Here is a 24,541-nt window from a genome sequence, read left to right on the forward strand (position 1 = left end):
AATAAACTTGCATAAAATGGTAAACTGTTGAGAGAAAGTTGTTGATGAGACTTATAAGGCAAGTTTATTTGAAAGCTACCAACTAATACTTCCATATGCAACAAAAATCAACATTCTTACGTGCTGATTTAATTGCTTTCTTGGAATACTGGTGTTCTCTATTGAATATAAATTTGTGCGTGTCTGTTTGTAATTTTTAAATATACATGTTGAATTTCACCTATTTATCCTTAGTAAATAAATCCTATTAATATAGCATCATCTGTGCAAAATCTAATCTTTGTGAACATCGCATTTTTGAAGTAGGGAAACTTCACTATGAAGTGAAAATAACTGGGTCATTACGATACTTTTCTTTGTAATGCATTGACCCTCTAGTTCGATTAAGCTAAACGTATTTTTTTCTGTAATGTATAGAATATAGATCGAGCTATATCTATATGAATTTTCTAAATTCACATAGATAGTAATTTTTATAAGCTCAGTGGGTATTGTCGATGAATTTTCACTTTGTTGGTTCAAAATTCAATTTATCTTCAAGTTCCGAATGGATGTTCGCGGTGATTCTACTTTATTGTCCATGTGAGCTGAGAACCGAGTATTTTGGAGTCACTTAGGCCTACCTGCTGAGTTATCTGCAGCCATTATCTTACATCTAGCACTTTGGGTGGTGAGTGTATGCATATATGATAGCCATCCAGGACATGATCTGGATGTTCGGTGACCAGTCACTTGCTCGTGATGCTCATTAAGGACTTTAAAATGTTGTATCCCCCATACGTAAACTCGTCAGCTCACATTTAATCATCACAATACCTATAGTCTATTTTCCTTATGTCTGCTGTTGTATTATGGAATGGAATAATTTCCCCTAATATCTTTTGATGCCTTTTGTATTGCTGTAAGGTACTGATTTGAGTCTATTCTGCGGTAAATACTTTTCATATGTACTTATTCGTGAAGAATGTCTTTATAATATAAAACACTCGTTTATTGACCAAATTTATATAAAAAATATGTTTTATATTTTATCAGTACTTAACTATCTCTACAAATCTCTAAGCTACAGAATGAGTGTAGTACGTCTGGAATTTCAAATGTCATCAGAATGATCAGGGTAACCCTGCTCTATTTTAAGACCGGGAATCAATAACTCTAGGTATTTCCGGACGAGACGGCTACTAGGATAATTATTACGTGCACGTTTAAGCATATGAATATATAAAAAATGAATTATACGAGAGCTTCAGTGTATCTCAAAGAATAAAGCTTGGAATTTTTCCCCTCGTCCAAAGTTTTAGAACTGCTATAATAAACAATAAAGTGTTTTCGGTGGGTTTTTAGTGCATTGGATTGGTCAAAATAAATTAAGACAAACTAGATGACACCAACTGAGAGTAAAATTATACCCGTCCTTAAATTATAAATGATTTTGAGACGTCGGTACCGAGAATTCTCTGAACTATGCGGCGTGACCTTTTGAAACAAGAAGAAGAACAGGAAGGAATCTGTTCTAAATGAACTGTTCCATTTATAACCCAATGTTGAAGAAGATTTAGAGGTATAATAAATTATGAATTTTAAAACGCAAAGTTCTATTAAACAAACAAAATATAACTGTATGAAAATTTACATTTAAAAAGATATCTCACAAAGAAATGATAGAAAACAGCACCCGTTTGTGTTCGTTGTCGTCTGCTCAGTTTGAACGACACATTGTTTTGAGAGAAAATGACATTTGAAGACCATGACAGTCGACGGCGACTTCGACGTGCCTGGTGAGCGAGTAAACGTGAATTTCGTTTATATAAAGTAATGACAGATTTTGTGAGATAAATTTTGACAATGTAGAAACCCCCATTTTTAATTATGTGCTTGAAATTCACCCTTGGGATTTAGATTTAAGGTGCTGTTGTCTACTGATTGATCGACTCCCTCCTGCCTCGTAACCTTTCTCCTCGAATTGTTGTAGCCTAGGTCATTGCCCTTTGCTTCGCATTGCTGACCTTTGCCAAGGGTCTTCTGACACGCCCTGAATTTTGTGCCTTGATTTTCTTATAGTTCAGGTTGTAAATCGTGTATTTTATGTGAGTTTTGTTTTACTAGCCTTACTTGAATTGTAATAGCTAGGTAGCTAGCTACCTACCTAGGTATAGGCTAGGTAGCCTAGTAGGTACCTAGTAGGTACTACCTACTTGGTACCTACCTATAATACCTACTACTTGGTAGGTAGCTACCTCCTACCTAGGCTAGTAGGTATAGCCCAGTAGCTACAATAGGTCTATGATACCAATTTTCAGTAGGATGGGCTCGACCAAGTTTACCCTAGCAGAGCACAAGGAAGCTAGCCTTAACCTAGCCCCTTTGCCAGGGCTATGCTAGTCTAGATTCCTGTGTTACCTAATTTCCCTGTGGTGGTAATACAATTGAATACTAGGCTAATATAGCTATAAGTAGCTAGGTAAATCCCCTAGGTAACATTACCCAAAGACTGCTACCTATTGCGCCCTTCTGGTTCTGTAACAGTAGCCCTAGGCTATCAGTTCACATGCAGAATGGGCACCATGTTTAGTACCAGCCCCTTGGGCATGAGCATGAAATCATTAAAAGAAGAATGCAAATATCATAAACATAAATATAAATCATAAAAAAGACTAAAGTGGGAGGAATCAGGCCGTGGTAGCAGTTTAACCATCTCCAAGTTCGACTACCCATAGGCTGCTTGTTGGTTACTGTGTTTGGATGTATCGTTTACATTGCCATTAAAATAATAGTAGATCCACCTTATTTTTGCTGCTATTATAGTAGTTTGCAGTGCAGCAGAAGGCTACTGATGTACCTATATGTATCATTATGCATCATTACGTATTACTGTATAATTAGAAGATACTTAACCACTGTCCTATCTTTAGCCAAATAATATTCCAGTATTTGGCTTATCTTTTTCTTGTGCGTTCTAGACGCGAACTTGGAAAATAATATTGGAAGCCAGTGCTGTGATGAAAAAGCTGGTACATGGCCTAGGTCCAGTTGCAAAGCATGACAATAATTTTGTGGTCACTGCTTGCTAGTTGCGGTATGCAGTTGGCAAACAAAAGTGTTTGCGTAAATGATGATTTTAATCTTGTACACTGGTAAATGCTGTGTCATACAAAGGGGAATAATGTATTTTATCTGGATAAAAGTCTGTAACAATAAAAGGCTTTATTTCCTGGAATCATTAGTTAATTATAAGTTTATAATAGTGTAGTGTAGCCTATGTATACTCAATGTGATGTGTCTAGTATAATATACATTTAATGTAATTAATATGTTTTTATCCATTTCAGCAACGGGTGCTGTTTTTACCTTTGGCAAGAGTAGGTTTGCGGACAATTCTCCCTCCAAGTTTTGGATCAAGAATGACAGGATTTTGGAATTGGCTTGTGGAGATGAACATACTGCTGTTGTCACAGGTGCGTTTTCTTATTTCAAACAGAATTACTTGATACAGTAGTTGTTGTTTACTGTACATAAAGTTGTCGATTATAGTATTTTTATTAGTACAGTACAGGCAGTCCCCGGTTATTGGCGGACTTGGTTATCGGTGATCCGTTTTTATGACGCTTGTCTAGTGTCATAAAATCAGCGATTTATGGCACCATAATGGGCCGAGTTCCTGTTATCAGCGCCATAAGGATGCACGCCATAAGGGTGTTTAAGGTGCCATAAATCACCAAGTTTCAGTTAATAGTGGCTTTTGGTTATCGGCACGCCCTTGGGAACGGAACCTCCGCCGATAACCAGGGACTGGCTGTGTTACTATCTTACATTCAGTTTCATGAGAGTATTTTTTATTCATATTTGTATTATCTAGTAATTTCATTATGATAAATAAACAATTACAGTAGTATCTAAAGAACCTTTGTATCTGTGCTTTATGAATTATTTATTTGTCAGAATTATAGTGGGCTATCAGATGTCTCAGTTAATGGCGATCCGGTTTTGTGGCTCTTGTCTAGTGCCATAAAATTGGTAATTTCATACATTCAACTTACCTGTCAGATATATACATAGCTATAGACTCCGTCGTTCCCGACAGAATTTCAAATTTCGCGGCACTCGCTACAGGTAGGTCAGGTGATCTACCGCCCTGCTCTGGGTGGCAGGACTAGGAACTATTCCCGTTTTCTAATCAGATTCTCTCTGTCGCCGGCGGTATCAACATTGTTGTTACTTCCTCCTGACTAGAATTCGTTTTTCGCAAAGCTTTTGATCATCTCTCGCTGATATTGGTGACGTACTGAATAGTGTTTGGCATTCGCTATCGTGGACTGTTTTTTGGACTTGGTTTTTGGAATTCGTGAATATGTCTGACTCTAGTGTTAGTTTCAGAGTGTGTGTGAATGAGGGCTGTAAGGTGAGGATTCCGAAAGCTTCGGTAGATCCTCACACTACTTGTAGTGGGTGTAGAATGGCTGAATGCTCAATTGAGAATACGTGTGACGAGTGTGAGAAATTGAGTGCACAAGAGTGGAAGAATCTAACTTCTTACTTGAAGAAGTTAGAGAAAGATAGAGAGAGGAACGGCGGCTTATAAAAACCCGCAGAATGTCTGCTTCTCATGATTTACTATCTAGTTCTGTAGCTTCTTCCTCTGATAATCATGCCCATTCTGTTTCAGCCCGTTCACAAATTGCTAATCCCTCTAGTTCTGCTTCGGAAATAGCAGAACTTAGAGCTTCCCTTCAGAAAATGCAGGAAAAGGTCGCAGCATTGGAAGGTAAGGAAAGTGAATGTGGTTTCGCTAGTGATATTAGTGTCCCCACCCAGTGGAGTGGAGGGGGCGTCTGGTCGTCTCTGCGACGCTCCCAGGCCTAGACCTCTTCCAAGCTCCCTGGCCCGGAGGAGAAGGAATGTCGAAAGCCGTACGGGGGTTGTGGAGAATCCCCAACGATCAGGCGTCCCTTCGGCAGAATCGAGCATATCAAATAATGCCAAGGACCGCTATAGGAAAAGCGTCCTTCGAGAGTGCTTTTCTTCGTCTAGTTCGCCTTCTCGAGAAGAGGATGGAAGGAGTCGAAACTTTCCCGTCCGCTGAAGAGGAGTATGAAAGAGCATGAAACTCAATTCGAGTCCCGAACGCTTCTCTGAAGAAGGAGCGCCTTCGGTAATTAAGAAGGCGAGAATACATTCAGACTGCATGGGTCTGGAAGGGATCCTAGAGCGCCTTCCAGATCTCCCTCTCCTGGTTCGAAAGACTCCTCAACCAGGAGAATATTGATGAATATGCAAGAGCAATTAGCCTCGTTAGTAGGAACTCTTTATAAGGAGCCTACTCGTAAGAAGGATGATAGGCTTCCTATTAAAAGATCTAAATACCGATCTCCTGTCGGGCGCGACGCACCCATTCAGGGGAGTTGTCGCACAAGCGGCCATCTCTGGGGGGAGCAATGCGTTAGACAGGAGAGAAGTAAGAAAGGAAGTTACTCCTGTCAAGAGTAGGGCGCCAACCAGAAGCCAGCTCCGAGTAGGCGCAACGAGCCAGTACAACATTCAAGATCTTCAATCAAGCGCAAGCCAAGAGTTAGCTGAAGAGGAAGATCCTGTTAGGAGTAGAGCGCTTGTGAGACGGAAAGCGCCTACCGGAATCAATACTCCTACTAAACATCAGACGCATTCTAAGGATCAGGAGTATTTGGAACGACGTGCTCCTACCAGGCGCCAGGAGTCGCGGGCCTAGAACTCCTCCCAGGCCAGAGTATTCTAACTGATCTCCCAGGGCGCCAGGAGTATTCCGAAGCTTATTCCGCCTCCCAGTGCCAGGGAGTACTCTGGACTTAATACTCCTCCCAGGCGCCAGGAGTATTCCGAAGCTTATACTCCTCCCAGGCGCCAGGAGTATTCTGAACTTAATACTCCTACCACGCGCCAGGAGTATTCTAACAAAATGCGCCTACTAGAAGCCAGGAATATTCGAGGCGCTCTGCGCCTGCCAAGCGCCAGGAGTATTCCAAACACGTTACTCCTCCCAGGCGAGATACTCCTGCTGTACACCAGGCGCATTCCTCGTATGAAGAGCCTGTCACTCGTAAGAGAGTAAGAGAAGAGTCAGAAGAAAGAAGGGAGCTTCTCCTTCCGAGCCTATCAACCCAGAAGATGCCTCGGAGGACGAAATGAAGGAAGGATCTTCTAATTATAAAGTTCTTTCGTCCCTTCTATTGGAGGAATATGGAGACTCTTTGACGCCAGCTGCTCCCCCTTCTCCACGCTCTCGTGTTTTCGAGCACGAAAACACACAAGTCTTCCTCTTTCCTTAAAATGAAGCCTGCTATATCTATGAGGAGGGCTCTACAATCTCTTGACTCCTGGTTCAAGAAGAAGAAGGAGTTAGGAAGGACGGTCTTTTGTATGCCTCCCGCTAAACTTACAGGGAGGAGAGGCATTTGGTATGAAACGGGAGAGAATATGGGATTGTCTCTGTCCGTTTCAGCTGAATCAGACTTCTCGAGTTTGGTGGATTCGTCGAGAAGGCACGCCTTGAATGCAGCGAAGGTAACATGGGGGCTTTCGGAAACGGACCACCTCCTCAAGGGACTTTTTCACACTTTAGAAGTTTTTTAACTTCTTAGATTGGTCCCTTGGGGTTCTGGCCAAGAAATCTCAGGAAAAGGAACAACTCGACCCAGAGAAACCCTAAATAGCATCCTCGCCTGCATTGATAAGGCTGTTCAGGATGGGATCGGCTGAGGTATGCTCCCTCTTTGGTGCAGGAGTTTTAAAGAAGAGGGCGGTTCACAGTGCTTTCCTCACGAAGGCTGTCTCTCCTTCGCAGAGAGCCGCCTTATTGTTTGCGCCTCTCTCTGAACACCTTTTTCCCTCGCAGTTGGTGAAGGATATCGCGCATTCTCTGACTGAAAAGGCCACCCAGGATCTCCTTACACAATCCTCAAGGAAGAATAGGCCGGTGGCTAGTGAGGAAAAGAAAGTGGCTCGCCCAGCTCAGCAACAGCCCTTTCGAGGAGGTCTTCCAACTAGATCGATCGCCAGAAGGAAGTCAACCGAAAAGAGGGGCAGGTCTTCCTTCCGTCCTTTAAGAAAGGGAAGTGAGAATTCTGTCCTCCAGACACCCGTAGGAGCCAGGCTACATTCTTTGCGAAAGCCTGGGAAGACATAGGAGCGAATCCTTGGACGATGTCGATTATCAGAAGGGGTTATCGCACACCATCAAGGACATTCCTCCCTTGACAACATCACCGAGGGAATTGTCCGCCAGATACAGGGACCCTGTTCTGATGGATACTCTTCGTCAGATGGTGGAACAGATGTGGGACAAAAGAGCAATAGAGCTAGTGCTGGATTGCAACTCCCTGGGTTTACAATCGCTTGTTTCTTGTAGCAAAAGCCTCGGGGGGATGGAGACCGGTACTGGACGTAAGTGCGCTGAACAAATTCGTCGAACAACAGAAGTTCAGCATGGAAACGTCTGCTTCAGTCCTTGCAGCACTGCGGCAAGGGGATTGGATGGCGTCCCTAGACCTTCAGGACGCATACTTCCACATCCCGATCCACCATTCGCGAGGAAGTACCTTCGATTATGTTCGAAGGAAGAATCTATCAGTCAGGGCCCTGTGTTTCGGCCTGTCCACGGCTCCTCAAGTCTTCACAGACGTGATGAAAAATGTAGCAAGACACTTACATTGAAAGGGATAAACGTCTCCCTGTACCTGGACGACTGGCTCATCAGAGCCAGGTCGCAAAAGCAGTGTTTGGAGGACCTGTCAACAACACTGGAATTGACAAAATCATCATTGGGATTGATCGTGAACCTCGAGAAGTCTCAGATGATCCCCAGCCAGAAACGTTGGTTTATCTGGGGATTCAGATGGATTCTCGGGGTTTTCGAGTTTTTCCATCTCAAGAGAGAATAAAGAAAGGCTGTGCCACAATATCGAACTTTCTAGGGAAAGAGCGCACTTCAGCGAGGGAATGGCTGAGCCTTCTGGGAACCCTTTCCTCGCTCGAACAGTTCTTTCTCCTAGGAAGATTACATCTTCGACCGCTTCAGTTCTTCCTAAGAAGAAGTTGGAGTTGGAAGACAGGTCAGCTCTCGGACACGTTTCCAATATCGGAAGAAATAAAACATCATTTGGAGTGGTGGTTGATTCCATTAAAGGAAAACAAAGGAGTGTCCCTGCAAGTACGGAACCCAAGCCTGACATTGTTTTAGACGCCTCGGAGTCGGGCTGGGGGGCAACATTGGGATCCAAAGAAGTGTCAGGCACCTGGTCGGCAGAAAACAGGGTGTCATGGCACATAAATTGCAAGGAGCTCTTAGCAATTCACCTGGCGCTAAAGAGCTTCGAACACATAGTCAGAGGCAAAGTCGTACAGATAAATTCAGACAATACGACAGCTCTGGCTTATGTCAAGAAACAAGGAGGGACGCACTCTTTTGCTCTGTACGAGCTGGCAAGAGATCTACTGATTTGGGCGAACCAAAGGAAGGTAGTTCTTCTAACAAGGTTTGTCCAAGGGGAGAGGAATGTGAGAGCGGACAGATTGAGCAGGAGGTTCCAGGTCCTTCCCACAGAATGGACACTCCACTCAGAAGTCTGTCAGAGCCTTTGGCTCCTTTGGGGGAAGCCTCAAATAGATCTTTTCGCCACATTCCTCTCCAAGAGGATAGAAAACATTTTGTGCCCTGGTGGAAGATCCCCGGGCTTATGCAACAGACGCCTTTCTCTGGACTGGTCAGGGATAGACGTTACGCTTTTCCCCCGTTCAAGATACTGGGGGAAGTAGTCAGAAAATTCGTGGCATCCGAAGGAACCAAGATGACTCTGATTGCTCCGTATTGGCCAGCTCAAATTTGGTTCACAGAGTGATGGAATGGACGGTGGACTTCCCCAGATCTCTTCCAAACAGAATAGATCTGCTCAAACAACCCCACTTCGAGAGGTACCATCAAAATCTACCGCTCTTGCTCTGACTGCCTTTCGACTATCGAAAGACTTGTCAGAGCGAGAGGGTTTTCTCGCCAGGCAGCAAACGCAATTGCTAGAGCCCGCAGATCATCTACTAGGCGAGTGTACCAATCGAAGTGGGAAGTTTTCAGAAACTGGTGTAGGTCGAAGAAGCTGTCCTCTTCCAGTACCTCTGTGACCGAGATTGCAGATTTCCTTCTGTTTCTTAGACAAAAGTCGCATCTCTCGGTACCGACTATTAAGGGGTACAGGAGTATGCTTTCAGCAGTCTTTAGAAACAGGGGATTAGATCTAACGAATGATAGGGATTTGCACGACCTCATTCGTTCCTTCGAAACATCAAAATCACTTGAACCTAAGGTTCCAAGCTGGAACTTAGATGTGGTTCTTAAATTTCTATCATCAGAGGAATTCGAACCACTTCACACTGCTTCGTTTCGTAACATCACTAGAAAGTGTTTGTTTCTGATGTCTCTTGCAACGGCAAAAAGAGTCAGTGAGTTGCACGCCCTTGAATCAAGAGTTGGCTTCAAAGGAGACTCTGCAATTGTTCATTTCAGGGTCCCTTTTTCTTGCAAAAAAATGAAACCCTTCGAATCCCTGGCCCAGAGCTTCGAAGTGAAAAGGAATTTCTAGTTTGGTGGGGCAGAGAATCCCTGGCCCAGGAGATTCGAAGTGAAAGGAAATTCTAGTTGGGGGCAGAGAGCAGAAAGATCCCTTTGCCCCAAAGTTAGAGCTTAAAATTTTTATGGACAGGAAGAAGCAGTTGGGGGGGTTCGCAAAAAGGTCTTTGGGTGCTCAGTGAAAGACCCCAAGAGAGCAATGTCCAAGAACGCCTTAGCCTTCTTTGTTAGAAGTGTTATCACAGAAGCTCATAAGAATTGTCCAGATGATTCTTTTAATCTTTTAAGAGTGAGAGCCCACGAAGTTAGGGCAATCGCAACCTCTGTGGCGTTCCAAAGAAATATGTCACTCAAGAACATTTTGGACGCAACTTATTGGAGATGCAACTCTGTGTTTGCATCCCAATTTATTTAAAAGACGTGCGAGTTACGTATGATAAATGTTTTTCTTTAGGTCCGTTTGTGTCAGCACAGACGGTTCTGGGTAAAGGAGAAAGCACCAATCCTTAATTTGTGTACGTAACCCTCTTGTCGGATGTGTTCTCGTGTTTTCGGTGTATGGAGTGTCAGTGTCGCACAAGCGGCCTTCACTTCGCTTCATTTGAAAATCGAGTGACATCTGACTATTAGAGGGTACAAAAAATTTGTTATTTTTTGTATGTATGAGTTTCGAGTTTGTGGTTGTTTGTAAGAGTTTTTGGGGATACTCTAGGCAATCTTAGAAACTAACACAGGTTAGGATCGGGGTGATCGGGATTGGTTGTGTGCTCCTTAAATAAATGCGTGTTGTCATATAAGCGGATGTGCTCCCATTGACAAACGCCAGTTAGGTTCTGTCGAGTAGTGAAGAGACCCCATCGACAGATCCACAAGAACTCTTGGCCACAGATCACTATCTCGCTAAGGCTCTTGAGATGAAGCAGACTCCTGGGCAGCGTAGCCACGAAGTCTTCCATCTAAGAAAGGTAGTGGAAACTAAGGTTTATTTATACCTACAACATATGTTGTTTACCTGTCTAGTCAGTTAGTTAGCTGTCTCTTGCCCTCCACCAAAGGGTGTCAATCAGCTATGTATACGTATATCTGACAGGGTAAGTTGAAATGTAATGAAAATGACATTGTTATGATTACAATAAAGTTTCATACATACTTACCTGGCAGATATATACAATTGAAGACCCACCCAGCCTCCCCGCAGGAGACAGGTGGAAGAGAGAATCTGATTAGAAAACGGGAATAGTTCCTAGTCCTGCCACCCAGAGCAGGGCGGTAGATCACCTGACCTACCTGTAGCGAGTGCCGCGAAATTTGAAATTCTGTCGGGAACGACGGAGTCTATAGCTATGTATATATCTGCCAGGTAAGTATGTATGAAACTTTATTGTATCATAACAATGTCATTTTATGGCGCCATAACAGGCCGAGTTCGGTTATCGGCACCATAAGTTGCCGATAATAGAGTTATGGCACCATAACATACCTAACAGAGGTGCCATTAACCATAACTCAGCACCATAAATTGCTGAGCTTCTGTTAATGGCAGTTTTCACTTATCACCACCTTGCTGAGAACGAATCCCCCACCTGATAAACGTGGACTGCCTGTACACTATTGCATTTTAACTATAAACACTTTCTCTGTAGATCATCCTCAAGGGAAAAGTGAAATTCTTAAAGCAAGAGATGCTGGAACTTTATTTATTAGAGCTAATAGGATATGTATGTAAAGCATGAAAAAGCCAGTCCCTTGTTTACGGCTATCTCGGTTTACGCTTTTCTGACTTTATGGTGCTTAGCTCATGGCTCCGCTAACCCAATTTTTCGTTGCCGTAAGTGGTTTAACAGTGCAGTAAGCACTATTTTTTCCATTATAATGATAACATTTGGGTTTACAGCAATTTTCTGCTTATGGCACGCCACTTTTTCCAGGCATCTGACTCCTGATTTTCTCATTAAAACTTTATTCTCAAATCAGCAAAGTCTTCAGATTTAGTTTCTTTGTCATACCTAGATTCATGTTCAGATAGCAGTACTGATTGTACTAGACATGCATAATCTTACTTTTGTATACATACAGTTTCACTCTTACTTGATTTCCAAGTCTTATTCAGCCTGCCCATTGTTTGTTTAGCCTTTTATAATCTTTCACTAAATTCCAACTAAAAAGAACCTGTACTGGACATTGTTGTTCTTAAATGTTTGGGAGATTCAACCTCATTAATCCTTTCTCCATCTAGTGTTATTTTATGCCTGTGTGCAAACTCAGGCATCATTACATATGTTTTCCTAAATATCAATTGAGTTCCATCTCTAGATATATAATGCATTTTCTTAAGAAATCTTCGTAAATCATGTGGAGTTTTTGCTGATTACAGCAATATCATATGAATATTCTAAGTTTATCAAGTTCTGTTGTTGCTCCAATATCAAGTTCTGTTGTTGCTCCAATGTCAACCTTACTTTCCATCTCCAAACCTTTGTTGTCATTATAAAATCTGTGAGAAATGCAAAAAGCAAAGGTAAAATAATAGTATTTCTTTTAGCACCCCCACTGTTTGCTACAAAGTCACCCAACAAGAAACTATCAATGCTAACTTTTGCCTCCACTTAGTTCACGGGTAGTTTTGATATGCCCAACATATTTATTGAGAATGCCATAGTAATGCAAGACCTGTATTATTGGACTGTGGACAATATCAAATATCTCCTCATAATCAACAAAGGCTGTGTTTTAAGCATGGTATACAGCAATTTAACACAATCACATTGTCACTTTGCTTGTCCTGTGGGGTGCTCTTAAATGAGAATTGAGATGGAACAAATTATGTACAGTTTAAGAACTTACAATATTGAGTGAAAAAGGACCAGAGGAAATGGGCAAAGATACAAGACAGAAAGCAGTACAGCAGGGGCCCATTGTGCTATACAAGAAACACTGTACTAATTTGTACCTTTTATGGGGATTAACAGTTATAATAACAAGATTTTATTTTTACCTAACATTACATTGTAGATTAATTTGTTATAATACTCACATGATTTTAATGGATAATATATACAGGTTTTGATAGTACCTAAATGAGGTTTTGTTATATTTTGTTCCTTCCAGAGAGTGGGCGAGTGTTTATGATTGGTAGCAATGACTTGGGTCAGCTTGGCCTGGGTTCTACGAAGCCAGTTTCAAAACCATCATGTGTTAAAGGTATGAGAAAAAGTTTAAATATATATGAAAGCATTTATTATTATCTAGTTTATAGTATTATATTTAATATATATACAGTGGACCCCCAGTATTCGCGGGCTCACACAGTTGCGGAATAATCTTGGGAAGTTTCGTTTCCCCGCATTATTCTCAGAAAAATTACATATTCGCAGTATCTTACTATGAGAAATATCCACAAATTCTTGGTTTTTTTTTTTTTTTTTTTTATCAATTTCATCATAAAATGCACTTTTTGTGATAAAACTTAAAAACCCAAATATCAAAATTTTTAGTGGGTTTTTCTTGAGTTTTAACTAACAAAATAGGCAGTTTTGCAGCATTTTTATAGGGGTTCCAACTATTCACAGGGGCCTCTGGTTTTACACATCCCCCCGCAAATAACGGGTGACCACTGTATGTATTATAATAATTTCATTAATATTATATATAAGTTATATATAGATATATATATATATATATATTGAATATAATATATATATAATATAGATATATTATATATATATATAGTATATATATATAGTATTTATGATTATTATATATATATATTAATTATACTATTAATAATATATATAATATATATATATATATAGATAACGTCTATAATCTTATAATTACGTTATCGATATATATAGATATCATGATATAGGGGGTATTAACGTATTATCTATTAGTATATAGATATACGGTAATATCTTAGATCTATATTATTATATCTATATATAAATATATATATAACTATATATATAATATATAATATATAGTATTATATTATATATATATATATATATATATATATATATATATACGTATATATATTATATACGTACATTATATAATATAACGTTATATTACTTATATAACGTAATATATATTGCGTATAATCTATATATATATATATTTATTATATATTATATAGATCAGATATATATATATATATATATATATATTAATATAAATATATATAGGATATATGTATATAGATATAAAAATATAGATTATCATTGAGAATTAAATTGTGATTCTGACATACTGTTGTGATTATTGCAAGGATTGGTCTTGGGAACAGATAGGGAATACGGACTAAATTGCTGAATTAGAGAAAGAAGGATAAAACTTAGAAAAGAGAGTAAAAGAGAACAGTTAGTCTTGGATCTAGGTTTTCTTTGGAATTAACACCTGGCCATGAAGTTAGAGATAGATAGAGATAAGTCTGTAGTTTCTTTTCTAGTAAATACATATAGATCTTTCTACACCCAAAATGTCAGTTCAGGGTAGTAGGTTAGATTTATTCAGTCAGATATTGACTCAGTTAAATCTAGATTGAATTTTTATGTAGCAATTTGAGTCTTGTGCATTGAATGTGTGTAGTTCATTGGTAGGGACAGTCCGGGTGTCAGTGAATCCACACAGACAACGGCAATTTCCACGTGGCTGGTAGTTGAGTCCCACACAGATGGCAGTGAGTCTACACAGCCAGCAATGAATCCATATAGCCAGCAGCATGTCCATATTGCAAGTAGTGGGTCTGCACATCTAGCAGCGAATCCACACAGTCGGTGAATCCACATGGCTGGCAGTGGGTCTGCACAACCAGCAGCGAGTCCACACAGCTGGGAGTGAGTCTGCAAGGCATCAGTGAGTCCACACAGTGAGGGAGCTTTCGATTTCCATATTTCTGCTAGATGGATTATGAGAACTTTAGAGAACTGGGGCTCCTTTTGTCCCTGATGGAGAGGACTGATAGACCTGGCTCTTCCTGACAGCATTTTCCTTTGCCTCCTATACAAGAAGAGGAGCATTTAATCTGGGCTCCTTCAGTTTTAAGAAATTGGTTCACTTGTGCTTAGACAGATACATATCCTCAGTTCTTTCTTTAAGACAACAGGCTATTCTTAATTTCAAAAGCCATGGGAGGTTGGAAGCCAGTTGTCCTAGATATGTCCAGGATCAACCTCAGTGTCCAATTGTTCCCCTTTATCCATGGAGTCAACCTCCACAGTCTTGAACCACTGTGGGGAAGGTACACTTGGATGATTTCAAGAATGTACCTACACTTTGTCTTCAGGGGAAAGACATATCAATGTTGAGATCTTTGTTTCATGCTGAGTTCTGTACCCCAAATATTCATTAGGGTGCTATCCCCTTTGTGACTTACTTAACTTATTAGGAGTAAAGATACTGCTTCTGTATCTGGGAAGGCTGGATTATCTTTGCAAAGGCCAGGGAGGATTGCTTGAGGGCAAGAAAGGTTGTAATGGGCTTGGCAAAAGCACTAAGCTTACAAATAAGTTGCAAAGTCATCTCTGGAACCTACACAAAGAGTGACCTATCTGTGCATTGTGATTGATTCAGTCCTTTTCAAGGTTTTCCGATACAAGCTCAAGTAGACCATCTGTTGTTAATCAGAAGAGATTTCTCCTCTTCATGGAGCATGCCAGCTAATGTCGGTTGTATCTCTTAGGTCATATCTCCTCTGGGGAAGCTAGTTCTGATGCTTGATTTTGGTTGATACCTCTTCAGTAGCACTTGAGAGGCGCCGGCACAGAGAGAGACTCAACCAGACAAGGAGTTAGTGGGTGTCCATAGTAGTGCTTCTTGTAGGGAGTTACTTTAGAGTTCCTGAGCCGAGACCTCTCACTGTACGTATTCAGTCACTTCAGATGAGGAAGGGGGCGTGGTTATTGAGAACTAAGTCGCTTCAGAGTTGTGGTCACCAATAAAAGCGAATCTACACATTAACTGCAAGTTGTTGGCTATCCAGAAGTTGATTTAAGACCTGAATGAGCAGTGTCCAACAAAGTCATTTTTGTCTTCTTGAATGTGTCTTGTCTGACTTAGCTAGGAAGGCAGGGGGCATGAAGTCAGAAACCTTGGTAGCCCTCTCCAAGGATTTAGCCTCTGCACAGTGGAGAGGAATTTGTCCATATGTCTCAGTATGTGTCTAGTTGACTGAATGTTTTGGCAGACATTTAAGTTGTCCAGGACAGGTACCCTCCCACAACTAACTTGAACCTTCTAGTTTGTGAGGCAATTTGGAGATTGTTCTGCCAACCCCTCATTGACTTCTTAGTAATGAAGCCAAATCATTGTCCCCAACTGTGTATCCCCAGTTGCGAATCCTCAAGCCTGGACTACTGAGAACACCACCATGATTCTAATCGTGCTGTGGTGGCCAAGGAGGCATAGGTTCCAGTCCTGGAAAGTTAGTAGTAGAAGTTCGCAGACAATTACCTCCATAGACAAATCTGCTTCATCATTCAGGGATAGGGAAGCATCATGGTAATATCAAAATGCTTCATCTTGCCACATGGAAACTGTTGACAAGCTCTTAACTCTAGAGACTTTTCTAAAATGTATAGGGACTTTCCTAATGGCAAAGGGAAAGTTCACTAAGTTCTAGTTCAGTAAAGTGGGGAGTGCCTCAGTGGTGTGATTGGTATGGTCTTGGCCTGCCACCTCGGTGGCCACGAGTTTGATTCTTGGGCATTTCATTGAGGAGTGAGAGATGTGTATTTCTGGTGATAGAAGTTCACTCTCAGTGTTGTTCGGAAGTCACTTGAAGCCGTTGGTCCTGTTGCTGAATAGTCACTGGTTCCATGCATCGTAAAAACACTATACAAACAAACAGTAAAATGGGAGCTTTATAGTTAATGTTGCAAGTCTAGGGGTATTGTCTGTCTTTGCATCAACATTTACAATATAAGAAAGTTTATGCGCTCCTTGAGAGATGCCAAAGGTTTATATGTTTCCCACAAAGGCTATAAATCCATGCTGGCTTATGTATTATGACATTCTGGGTTTGTTATTTCAAAAGAGATTGACTTTGCAAAGCTATTCACTCATTTCAGCTGGAATGCTGAAGGTTCTGCTAAAGCCACTTTAATGGAGCCTAGTCATTGGCATATGACACCTTATAGGCCCTCCTTGTGAACCCCGGAAAGAAGCTTTTCTTAAGGCTCTTTCCTAGACACCCTTTCTGGTGGTCTTGGCTTTGGCCAAAAGAGCACATAAGTGAATTACAAGCAATATCATTGCTAGTAGGTTGTTTACATACTGGAGCTGAAATAAATTTTTTTCAAAGCCAAAACCTTTCCAATAGTTTTCTCTATCCCCTCTCTAGAAACTCTAACTCTTGAGGAAGCAGGGCTATTTTTATGCTGTTAGGGCTCTTAGGTTTTATACATTCCATCTTGACAATTAAGGAAGTAGTGGAGGAACCTATGCAAAGTCAAGAATCCTGAGGTTCCTATGTCTGGGAATGCCATGGCTTCCTTATTGAATCCTTGATCCTTGTAGCACACTATGCATTGTCTCCAGAGGATTGCCTCATTTGAATTTTGGAATGAAACTACACAATGTTAGAGCAGCAGCTACTTCATATTAGTTTCATCAGTACTCTCTCTAAAACTGTTAAGTTTTGGCAGCAGCACAGTGGAGGTGTTGCTCTGTGTTCACTTCAAAATATTGGAGGGCCGTTTAAATCCAGTAGGAAGACCGCCATACACTAGCACCTGTAGTTTCTTCAAAGGAGATTTCTCCTAGTCTTATCCATCCTGGGTAAGTGAGGAACCATATGTTTAGGAGTTTGCATATGGTAATATTCTTACCAACTTTTGTTATGATTACTGTATGTATTGTGCTTAGTTGTATTGCTTTGCTTCTTTTAGTTAATGGCAAAGTTTATTGAAGAAAGTAATGTTGGACGTGTGTTGTAGAACCACTGCTCCTTATTGGAGAAGGTACCCTGAGCTGAGTTAAGAACCACCTTTTCATGCAAAATGGTGGTGTTGTTTTGGGTGTGAGGTGCCACAGCAACTCAATTATACTCTGTTTTTTCCATCTGTCCATCTGCCTGTGGTGTTTCCGTATGGTAACACTGCATACCGGGCTTTAGATAGTTACATTCAACTTACATTCAACAATAATAATAATGTCCTATTTCGAATATTAACGGTGTACTAGCATACAGTAAATTATTAAAACACTTTTCAGTTGCAAATGTACACCCAGATATCCTTTTATTTTACCTAAAAACATACACATACCGTAACTATTTAAAGCCCGGGGACCCAGTGTTACCTTCAAAAACACCACAGGCGGATGGACAGATGGAAAAAAAAAACAGAGTATAGGTATGTAGGTGGTAACACTGTAGGGATCATGATTAGCTGTGGTTTTAGCCTCCATCAGCCTAACTTAACACCTACAGTAATGGACCTTACCTGATGAAGATCCTCATCTGACAAGTATTTGTCATGGGATCATATTTGTCAGTTTAAGCAGCGAAAAGGATATTTCTCTCTGATGATTTTGTTATAAAAGGAATCTTGTACCCGTCATCCAGTGCTTATTGTTGGAATCAGCATATGATAGAGTGTAAATTTCACCTAAAAATAATGATTTGTATGATAAAATTGATTTTGTCATAAAAATCATTATTTTAGTGTTGAAACAATAAATGCTACTACTAATCTACTTGGTCAAACAAAATGACACTAGTATTTTAAGTGGTATTGATCATTAAATCATGTACATAAATATCATATACTGTACCAGGTACATTACATTGCTCTTCATTTCCTCTTGTTTTAAATTTTGTAATAAGTGTTTAACTCATTACCCCTACTCTGTCTTTGATATTCAAACAATGATAATTATAGGGATACATATTAAATTTTACACAGAAGAATTGATAGGAGGTGTGGAGGGCTGGTGATTGTGATTATTTTCCCTGCAGAAGGATTAATAGAATAAGAGGAGTCATTGATTGTGAATATTATTTTGTTAAAGGAATCGTTCTGTAAAGTGCAGGAGAGTTTGTAAATTTCGACAGTACCTATGAAGTCAATTTTTCTATGCATAGAGGGTAGTATCCTAGGAAATGAGCATTTTATCTTTTTCAGAAGATACTGTGGTATCTTACTTTATAGGAAGCAGTAGGTGTTTAGGAATTACAGTATTTTTTATACATGAAATGTACAATAGAACTACTGCACATGGGGTCTTACATCTTTTGCAGCCCTGAAACCTGAGAAAGTCAAGCATGCAGCATGTGGCAGAGCGCATACCATTGTTTCATGCGGTTAGTATTCTTTAACTTTACTGGCGGAAAGGAAAGTGTTGGTTATATGAAATAACTGAATAAAATCTTTTATATAGTGCTTAGTTGTATGCTATCACATGCAATCCAAATAGTACTAGTAATTCTAATGTGATATTTTTCTGAATCAATGAAGAATAAGAATTTTTACATACTGTATTTTCATTTTTTCTAAAATCATGCAGCTTCTGGGAGTGTGTACGCTTGGGGTCACAACGAGGATGGTCAACTTGGGACAGAAGATCTCGAGGACCGTCACTCCCCTATCCTAATTCTGGAAATGGATATTCCAGTCACTGCTTTGGCAGCAGGGAGCACTCATTCTGCTCTGTTGAATGGTAGGTAAAAATAGTTCTTGTTGCATCCAAATTTTCTCTCTGGATCTTATATCATAATGTATAAGGTAAACATGTTTCTTACTAATGTTCAAGTTTCTAATAATGGCCATCATGAATCCTGGGATTGTTGAAGCTTAGACTTTTTTCTCTGTATGAAAACTGCTCCCTGAACATAAAGACAGGAAGGAATAAATGAAGATTTTCTGAAATTTTCGTTTCCCGGTCATTGAACTAGAAATAAAGGCACCCCATGAAAGTCGGATGCAAAAGGAGCTTCGTTTATGAAATTATTCACTGTATTAAAAATAGTGATTTGTTTACCAAGTAATTACACAGCTATACTTTTCTACTCATGCGACTGCTAGAATTTGAAATTTGCTGGAGCAATTAATTTGTTTTTAGTGGAGGTAACCACCCCAGAGAAAATCACTTCTCTTCTGCTGTCGTTCGTCACAACATTGGATGTTTTGGTGGCTTGATTTGAAGTTTTTCATCGCTTTTCCAAGGATTGTATTACTGATATTTTGGCAGCTTTCTGATCAGTTTTTGAGGATTTTTCTAATTCTGCAATTTATTATGTTGGACTCAAGTGGTTCTTGCATTAGATATTTTAAGGAAGGTTGCAAGACCCAGCCATCTAAGACAACCTATGATAATCATATCATTTGCAAAAAAAGTAGAGGACAAGAGTGTTTGAAAGAGCTTACTTGTGCTGAATGTGTTGGATGTGATAAGTGGAAGGTTTTGCAACCTATTTAGATAGCTAGATAAGGACAGACAAAAAAGAAGGCAGCTGCCAGAGCCGAAGGTATAGCTCAGAGCCTCTTACTAATGTTCAAGTTTCTAATAATGGCATTTCTTCTCCTTCCCTTGCATTATCCCCAATGCTTAGTCCTCCCAATATTTTGCCATGAACTCCTGTTCTGAGCTCCCATGCTTCAGAACCCAATGTCATAGCCAGCCTCGAGTGTAAGTGTGACCACAAATTTGATCACGTGGTCAATTCTGTGTCCAAATTAGTGTAGTGGTTTAAGGTCCTTATGGATGAAGTACATAGTATTAAGCAAGTGCCAGTGCCAGTGGAGGAGGTGTCTGTCCATCCCGCTGATTCTCCCAATGAAGGTTACTGTCATGCTCCCCCAAACCCGGGAGGAGACATACCTGACGTCGTAAGTAGGTCAGCGGGGTTTGCCCACAGCCAGTAGCCCCTCCATCCGATTCAGTGCTTCGGGGTTCCGACAGCCATTGGGAAGGTGTCGCCGTGAATGTTCATCAGTTATCGTCCGACATGGATCCCTCCGGTCCGCAACCAGGTGGCAGTATGTGGCACAGCCCGGTTCGTAATTCACCCGAGCGAAAGAGCCAGGTTTTGACGCTGAAACATTCATTAAGAAAACGTTTGTCTTCAGGGTGCCCTCACGAGCGACGAGAGTATTCTCCAGAGCACCATTCTGTCTTGGAGTGCCCGTCGAATACTCCACAGCTCCAGTCTCATTCTGAGTGCCCAATTTGTCGTAGTGTGGTGCTAGTAGCACGTCTAGTGCCAGCTGAGCACCCGAGTTCAGCCGAGAGTCCTGCTTCCACCAAGCTACTACCTGTTTCTACACCTGAAGATCTGTCTTTTGCTCATGTTAGGAAGCAATTAGACAATGCACTGGGACTTCTGCATAAGTCTCCCTCTGGGCATAAGCCTTCAAGAGAGTTTTCTTGTCTCTTGTCTCTTCTGAGGAGGAAGAGGTCCTCCAGGAGCCCCCTCCTACAGCATATGTTCCTGTTGAAGAATTTTTTGGCCACATTTCCTTCACATATTCAGCCAGCAACCCCAGCTTCTCCAGCTTCGATATTTCTTATTAGGAAATAGTCTAGATTGCTAGGGCTCTGCTTCATCAGATGGCTTCTCTATCTTCTGCAAGAAAGGCATTGAGAGAGGAGATATATAAAGATTAGTTGTCTTCAAAAGGAAACAAGGGAAGGCTGCTCTTGCCTTTCCTCCAGCCAGACTGACGGCTAGGAGATATCTTCTTCGTGACAGAAGTTCCATCCTTGGGAGGTGCTGCCTTTTCTCAAGGTGACTTTACAGGTCTCATTGACTTGGCTTGACGTTCGGCCGTTTCGTCAGTGAAGATTTTCTTTTCCTCTTCGGAGTTTGATCGGCCGGTTAACATCTGTTCAAAGTTCCGGCAATCTTCAGTTTTCTCAATGTGATGATCGAAGCAGTCACCAGGAAGATAGAAGAGTACATCAAACTAGCTACGGATTTGTCTTCGGATTGGCTAGGAGTATTATCCTATGCAGATAAAGCTATTAGGGAAGGCTCCTTTAAAATAGTGTCTCTCTTTTATACTGGAGTATTGAAAAAGAGGTAGTTGTGGTGCTCCTTTGCCACTAAAGGGGTCACTTCTGTCCAAAGATTGGTATTTTTGTACTCCCCTCTGGACAGACAATACTTGTTTCTGCAATTGGCATTTAAGGACATTGCCACCGCCTTCCAAAAGAAATCGACTCAGGACCTACTAGCTTAATCATCAATCATCGAGATGTCCTAAGGAGTTTTCGTCTTCTTTGACGAAATCTGTCTCTTCCCTTCAGCAGCCCTTTTTTGGGGGCAGGCAAAGCTTCTTGAGACCATGTTCCAAGATGCATTTCTCTGTCAGGTCCAGCAAGTGGACATCAACCAAACCACCTACCAGAAAGTGACTCCCCTTTCCCTTGTGCACCTTTAGCGGGCAGACTCTCTTTTGGAATAGTTGGAACAAGAGAGACATGGAACCCTGGACTATCAAGGTTTTGAAAGAGGGATACTCGATCCCATTTATAGAGTATCCTCCTTTCGTGCCTTTACTGATTGCATTGATGGCATACTTGGAGGGCTCTGAGAGGTTTACAGCTCTCAAGGAGGAAATGGCAGCCCTACTGTGAAAAATGGAGACTGGACTGGATGATGACACTAGATGTCAAAGTTCAGACTTTTAGATGGAAAGTCTCAGTCTCCTTGTCCTCTAAGCCCTGACCTCTCCTTTTATGCTGATGCCTCAGATTATGGTCGGGGAGCCCTTCTGGTCACTCAGGAAACTTCTGGCACTTGTTCTCCAGAACAGAAGAAATTGCATATAATAATAGAACACCATATTTGCAGGGGATGTGTACCAGATCCCCCCCTCCCTGTGAATATTTAAAATCTGCAAATAGTATATAGAACCCCTCAAAATATGCTTATACTAACTGCCTATCTTGAAAGTTCAGATACCATCCTACATCAGATTTACTTTAAATTATTACTTTATTAATCTTTGAGATTATATTATTAATATAATTTCAGTCATCTTAAACATTAGTATCCTTAAAGATATATACATATGTACTTCTAATGCTTCCAGCCTAAACAGAGAGAGAGAGAGAGAGAGAGAGAGAGAGAAGAGAGAGAGTTAGTTGTCCTTACATAAGAGAGTGAAATTATTTATGAATTATTACAGAAACAGAGAGAGAAAATAGTAAAAATCATTGGCCTGCTACTCAAGAACACTCCCTTACCTGTCACATTAACTTGACATATTTGAGAACTCTGGCTTTGAGCTGCTTTTGCAGTTAAAAACAAAAGATAAGGGAATGGAGGGAAAGGATATTTTCATATGCATTTTGTAATTAGAGTTTTATTATTATTATTATTAATATATTAGTATTTGAAAATATTGATACAGAGAGAGAGATTTTGGTATATCATTTGACCACCAAGCTGGCAGCTCTTATTAGAGACCCACTAAGATGGCAACACTCCCCCACCCTTGCTGTCAGGTTTCTTGACATTTGTGTGACAGGTTTGCCATCTAAGTCTCTGGCAAAAAGATGAAGGATGATATGTATTCCTTTAAAATTCTTGTAATTTATTAATTTAAAACGGACTTTGGTGCCGTTAACCGGTTAATGGCACCTCTGTTAGGTATGTATTGGCACCAATAACACAAAATTGGCGCATTATGGCGCTTGAAAAGCCCCATAAAGCCAGGTCGCCGATAACCGAGTCCGTCAATAATAACGGAGTCTGCCAATAATAAAGGAGTCTCCCAATAATACTGGAGTCTGCCGATAACTGAGTCCGCCAATAATAACAGAGTCCGCCGATAACCGTGGACAGCCAGTAGTATTTTCTTTAATGAATTGATATTACTGCTGTTTACATTAATATGAATATTTGAAAATTAGTAAATTATTTATCATACAAAAAACATACATCTCAGTAAGAGAGAGAGAGAGAGAGAGGAATTAATATTTTTATTATTAATCAATGTATTACTACTACTATTTGAAAATCAGTAAATAATTTTTTTTATAAAAAATGTATTTAGTCATGAAAATATCATCAAAATACACTAATTGGTATATATTTATTGTCGGAAAAAGCATAAATGAGTGAGTCCTCCTGCGAATAACTTTTAGATAGGTTCCACAGAAAAATCCACAAATAGGTGAGTGTGCGAATCTCGACCGTAAATGTCAAAGAAAAGGCCGCCATTCACTGGGGTCTGAAATTTTTTACAGACACTGCAGACAGAAACGTGTTACTACATTCCGCCAATATCATGTATTTCTCCTATTTAAGGTAGGAAGGGGAGGACTCAATCATTCTCCCTTTGCGAGGCAATGAAGGAACTGCTCATTTAGGCAGACCAGAATCGGATCAAGATCACTGCCAGGTTTATCCAAGGAAAGATGAATATGTTGGCAGACATATTAAGTAGGCGAGGTCAAGTCCTCAACAGAGTGCACTCTGTATCCGAATGTCTGTGACAGCCTTTGGAATGGGGCATGCCAACAGTAGACCTGTTCGCCACCTCGATTAGCTTCTGACATCCGTTGTATTGTTCACCAGTTCTAGACCCTCAGGCATGGGCAATGGATGCCATGATGGTAAACTGGGAGATCTTGGATCTCTACACCTCGCCATTCAGCATGGTGAGGGCAGTTCTCAACAAATTTCAAAGAATGGTTTTCGGACCTTCTAGAACTTCTTGTGGACTTTCCAAGATTACTGCCTCAAAGTCCACATCTCAAACAGCCCAACCTTTGTAGGTTCCATTAAGGCCTATCCGCTCCAGCTGTGACTTGTCAGGGCAAAGGGCTTTTCAAAGCAAGCTGCAGAAGCTATTTCAAGATGTAGACGTCAGTCTATCAGCTGAGTCTGCTAGGCTAAGTGGTCTTGCTTCCGCAGGTGGTGCAGCAGTAATAATGTCTCATCTGCTAAAACCACTATAGTAACTCAAATAGCGGACTTCCTCCTGTTTTTTAGAACCACCA

The 24,541-nt window shown here is 40.7% G+C and overlaps 1 protein-coding gene across 1 annotated transcript in view; it reads left to right on the forward strand.

Annotated features, from left to right (window-relative positions):
- The first annotated feature begins 1,665 nt into the window (after window positions 1-1,665).
- LOC135199617 (X-linked retinitis pigmentosa GTPase regulator-like) overlaps window positions 1,666-24,541 on the forward strand; it is a 28,616-nt gene continuing 5,740 nt past the window's right edge. Inside the window, exons 1-5 of the mRNA XM_064227775.1 lie at window positions 1,666-1,778; window positions 3,330-3,455; window positions 12,698-12,790; window positions 18,831-18,893; window positions 19,097-19,249. Coding sequence (XP_064083845.1) covers window positions 1,748-1,778; window positions 3,330-3,455; window positions 12,698-12,790; window positions 18,831-18,893; window positions 19,097-19,249 — 466 coding nt within the window. The 5' untranslated portion in view covers window positions 1,666-1,747. The remainder of the gene's footprint in view (window positions 1,779-3,329; window positions 3,456-12,697; window positions 12,791-18,830; window positions 18,894-19,096; window positions 19,250-24,541) is intronic.

The sequence above is a fragment of the Macrobrachium nipponense genome, chromosome 26, assembly GCF_015104395.2.
Source record: "Macrobrachium nipponense isolate FS-2020 chromosome 26, ASM1510439v2, whole genome shotgun sequence".
In the NCBI taxonomy this organism is placed as follows: Eukaryota; Metazoa; Arthropoda; class Malacostraca; order Decapoda; family Palaemonidae; genus Macrobrachium; species Macrobrachium nipponense.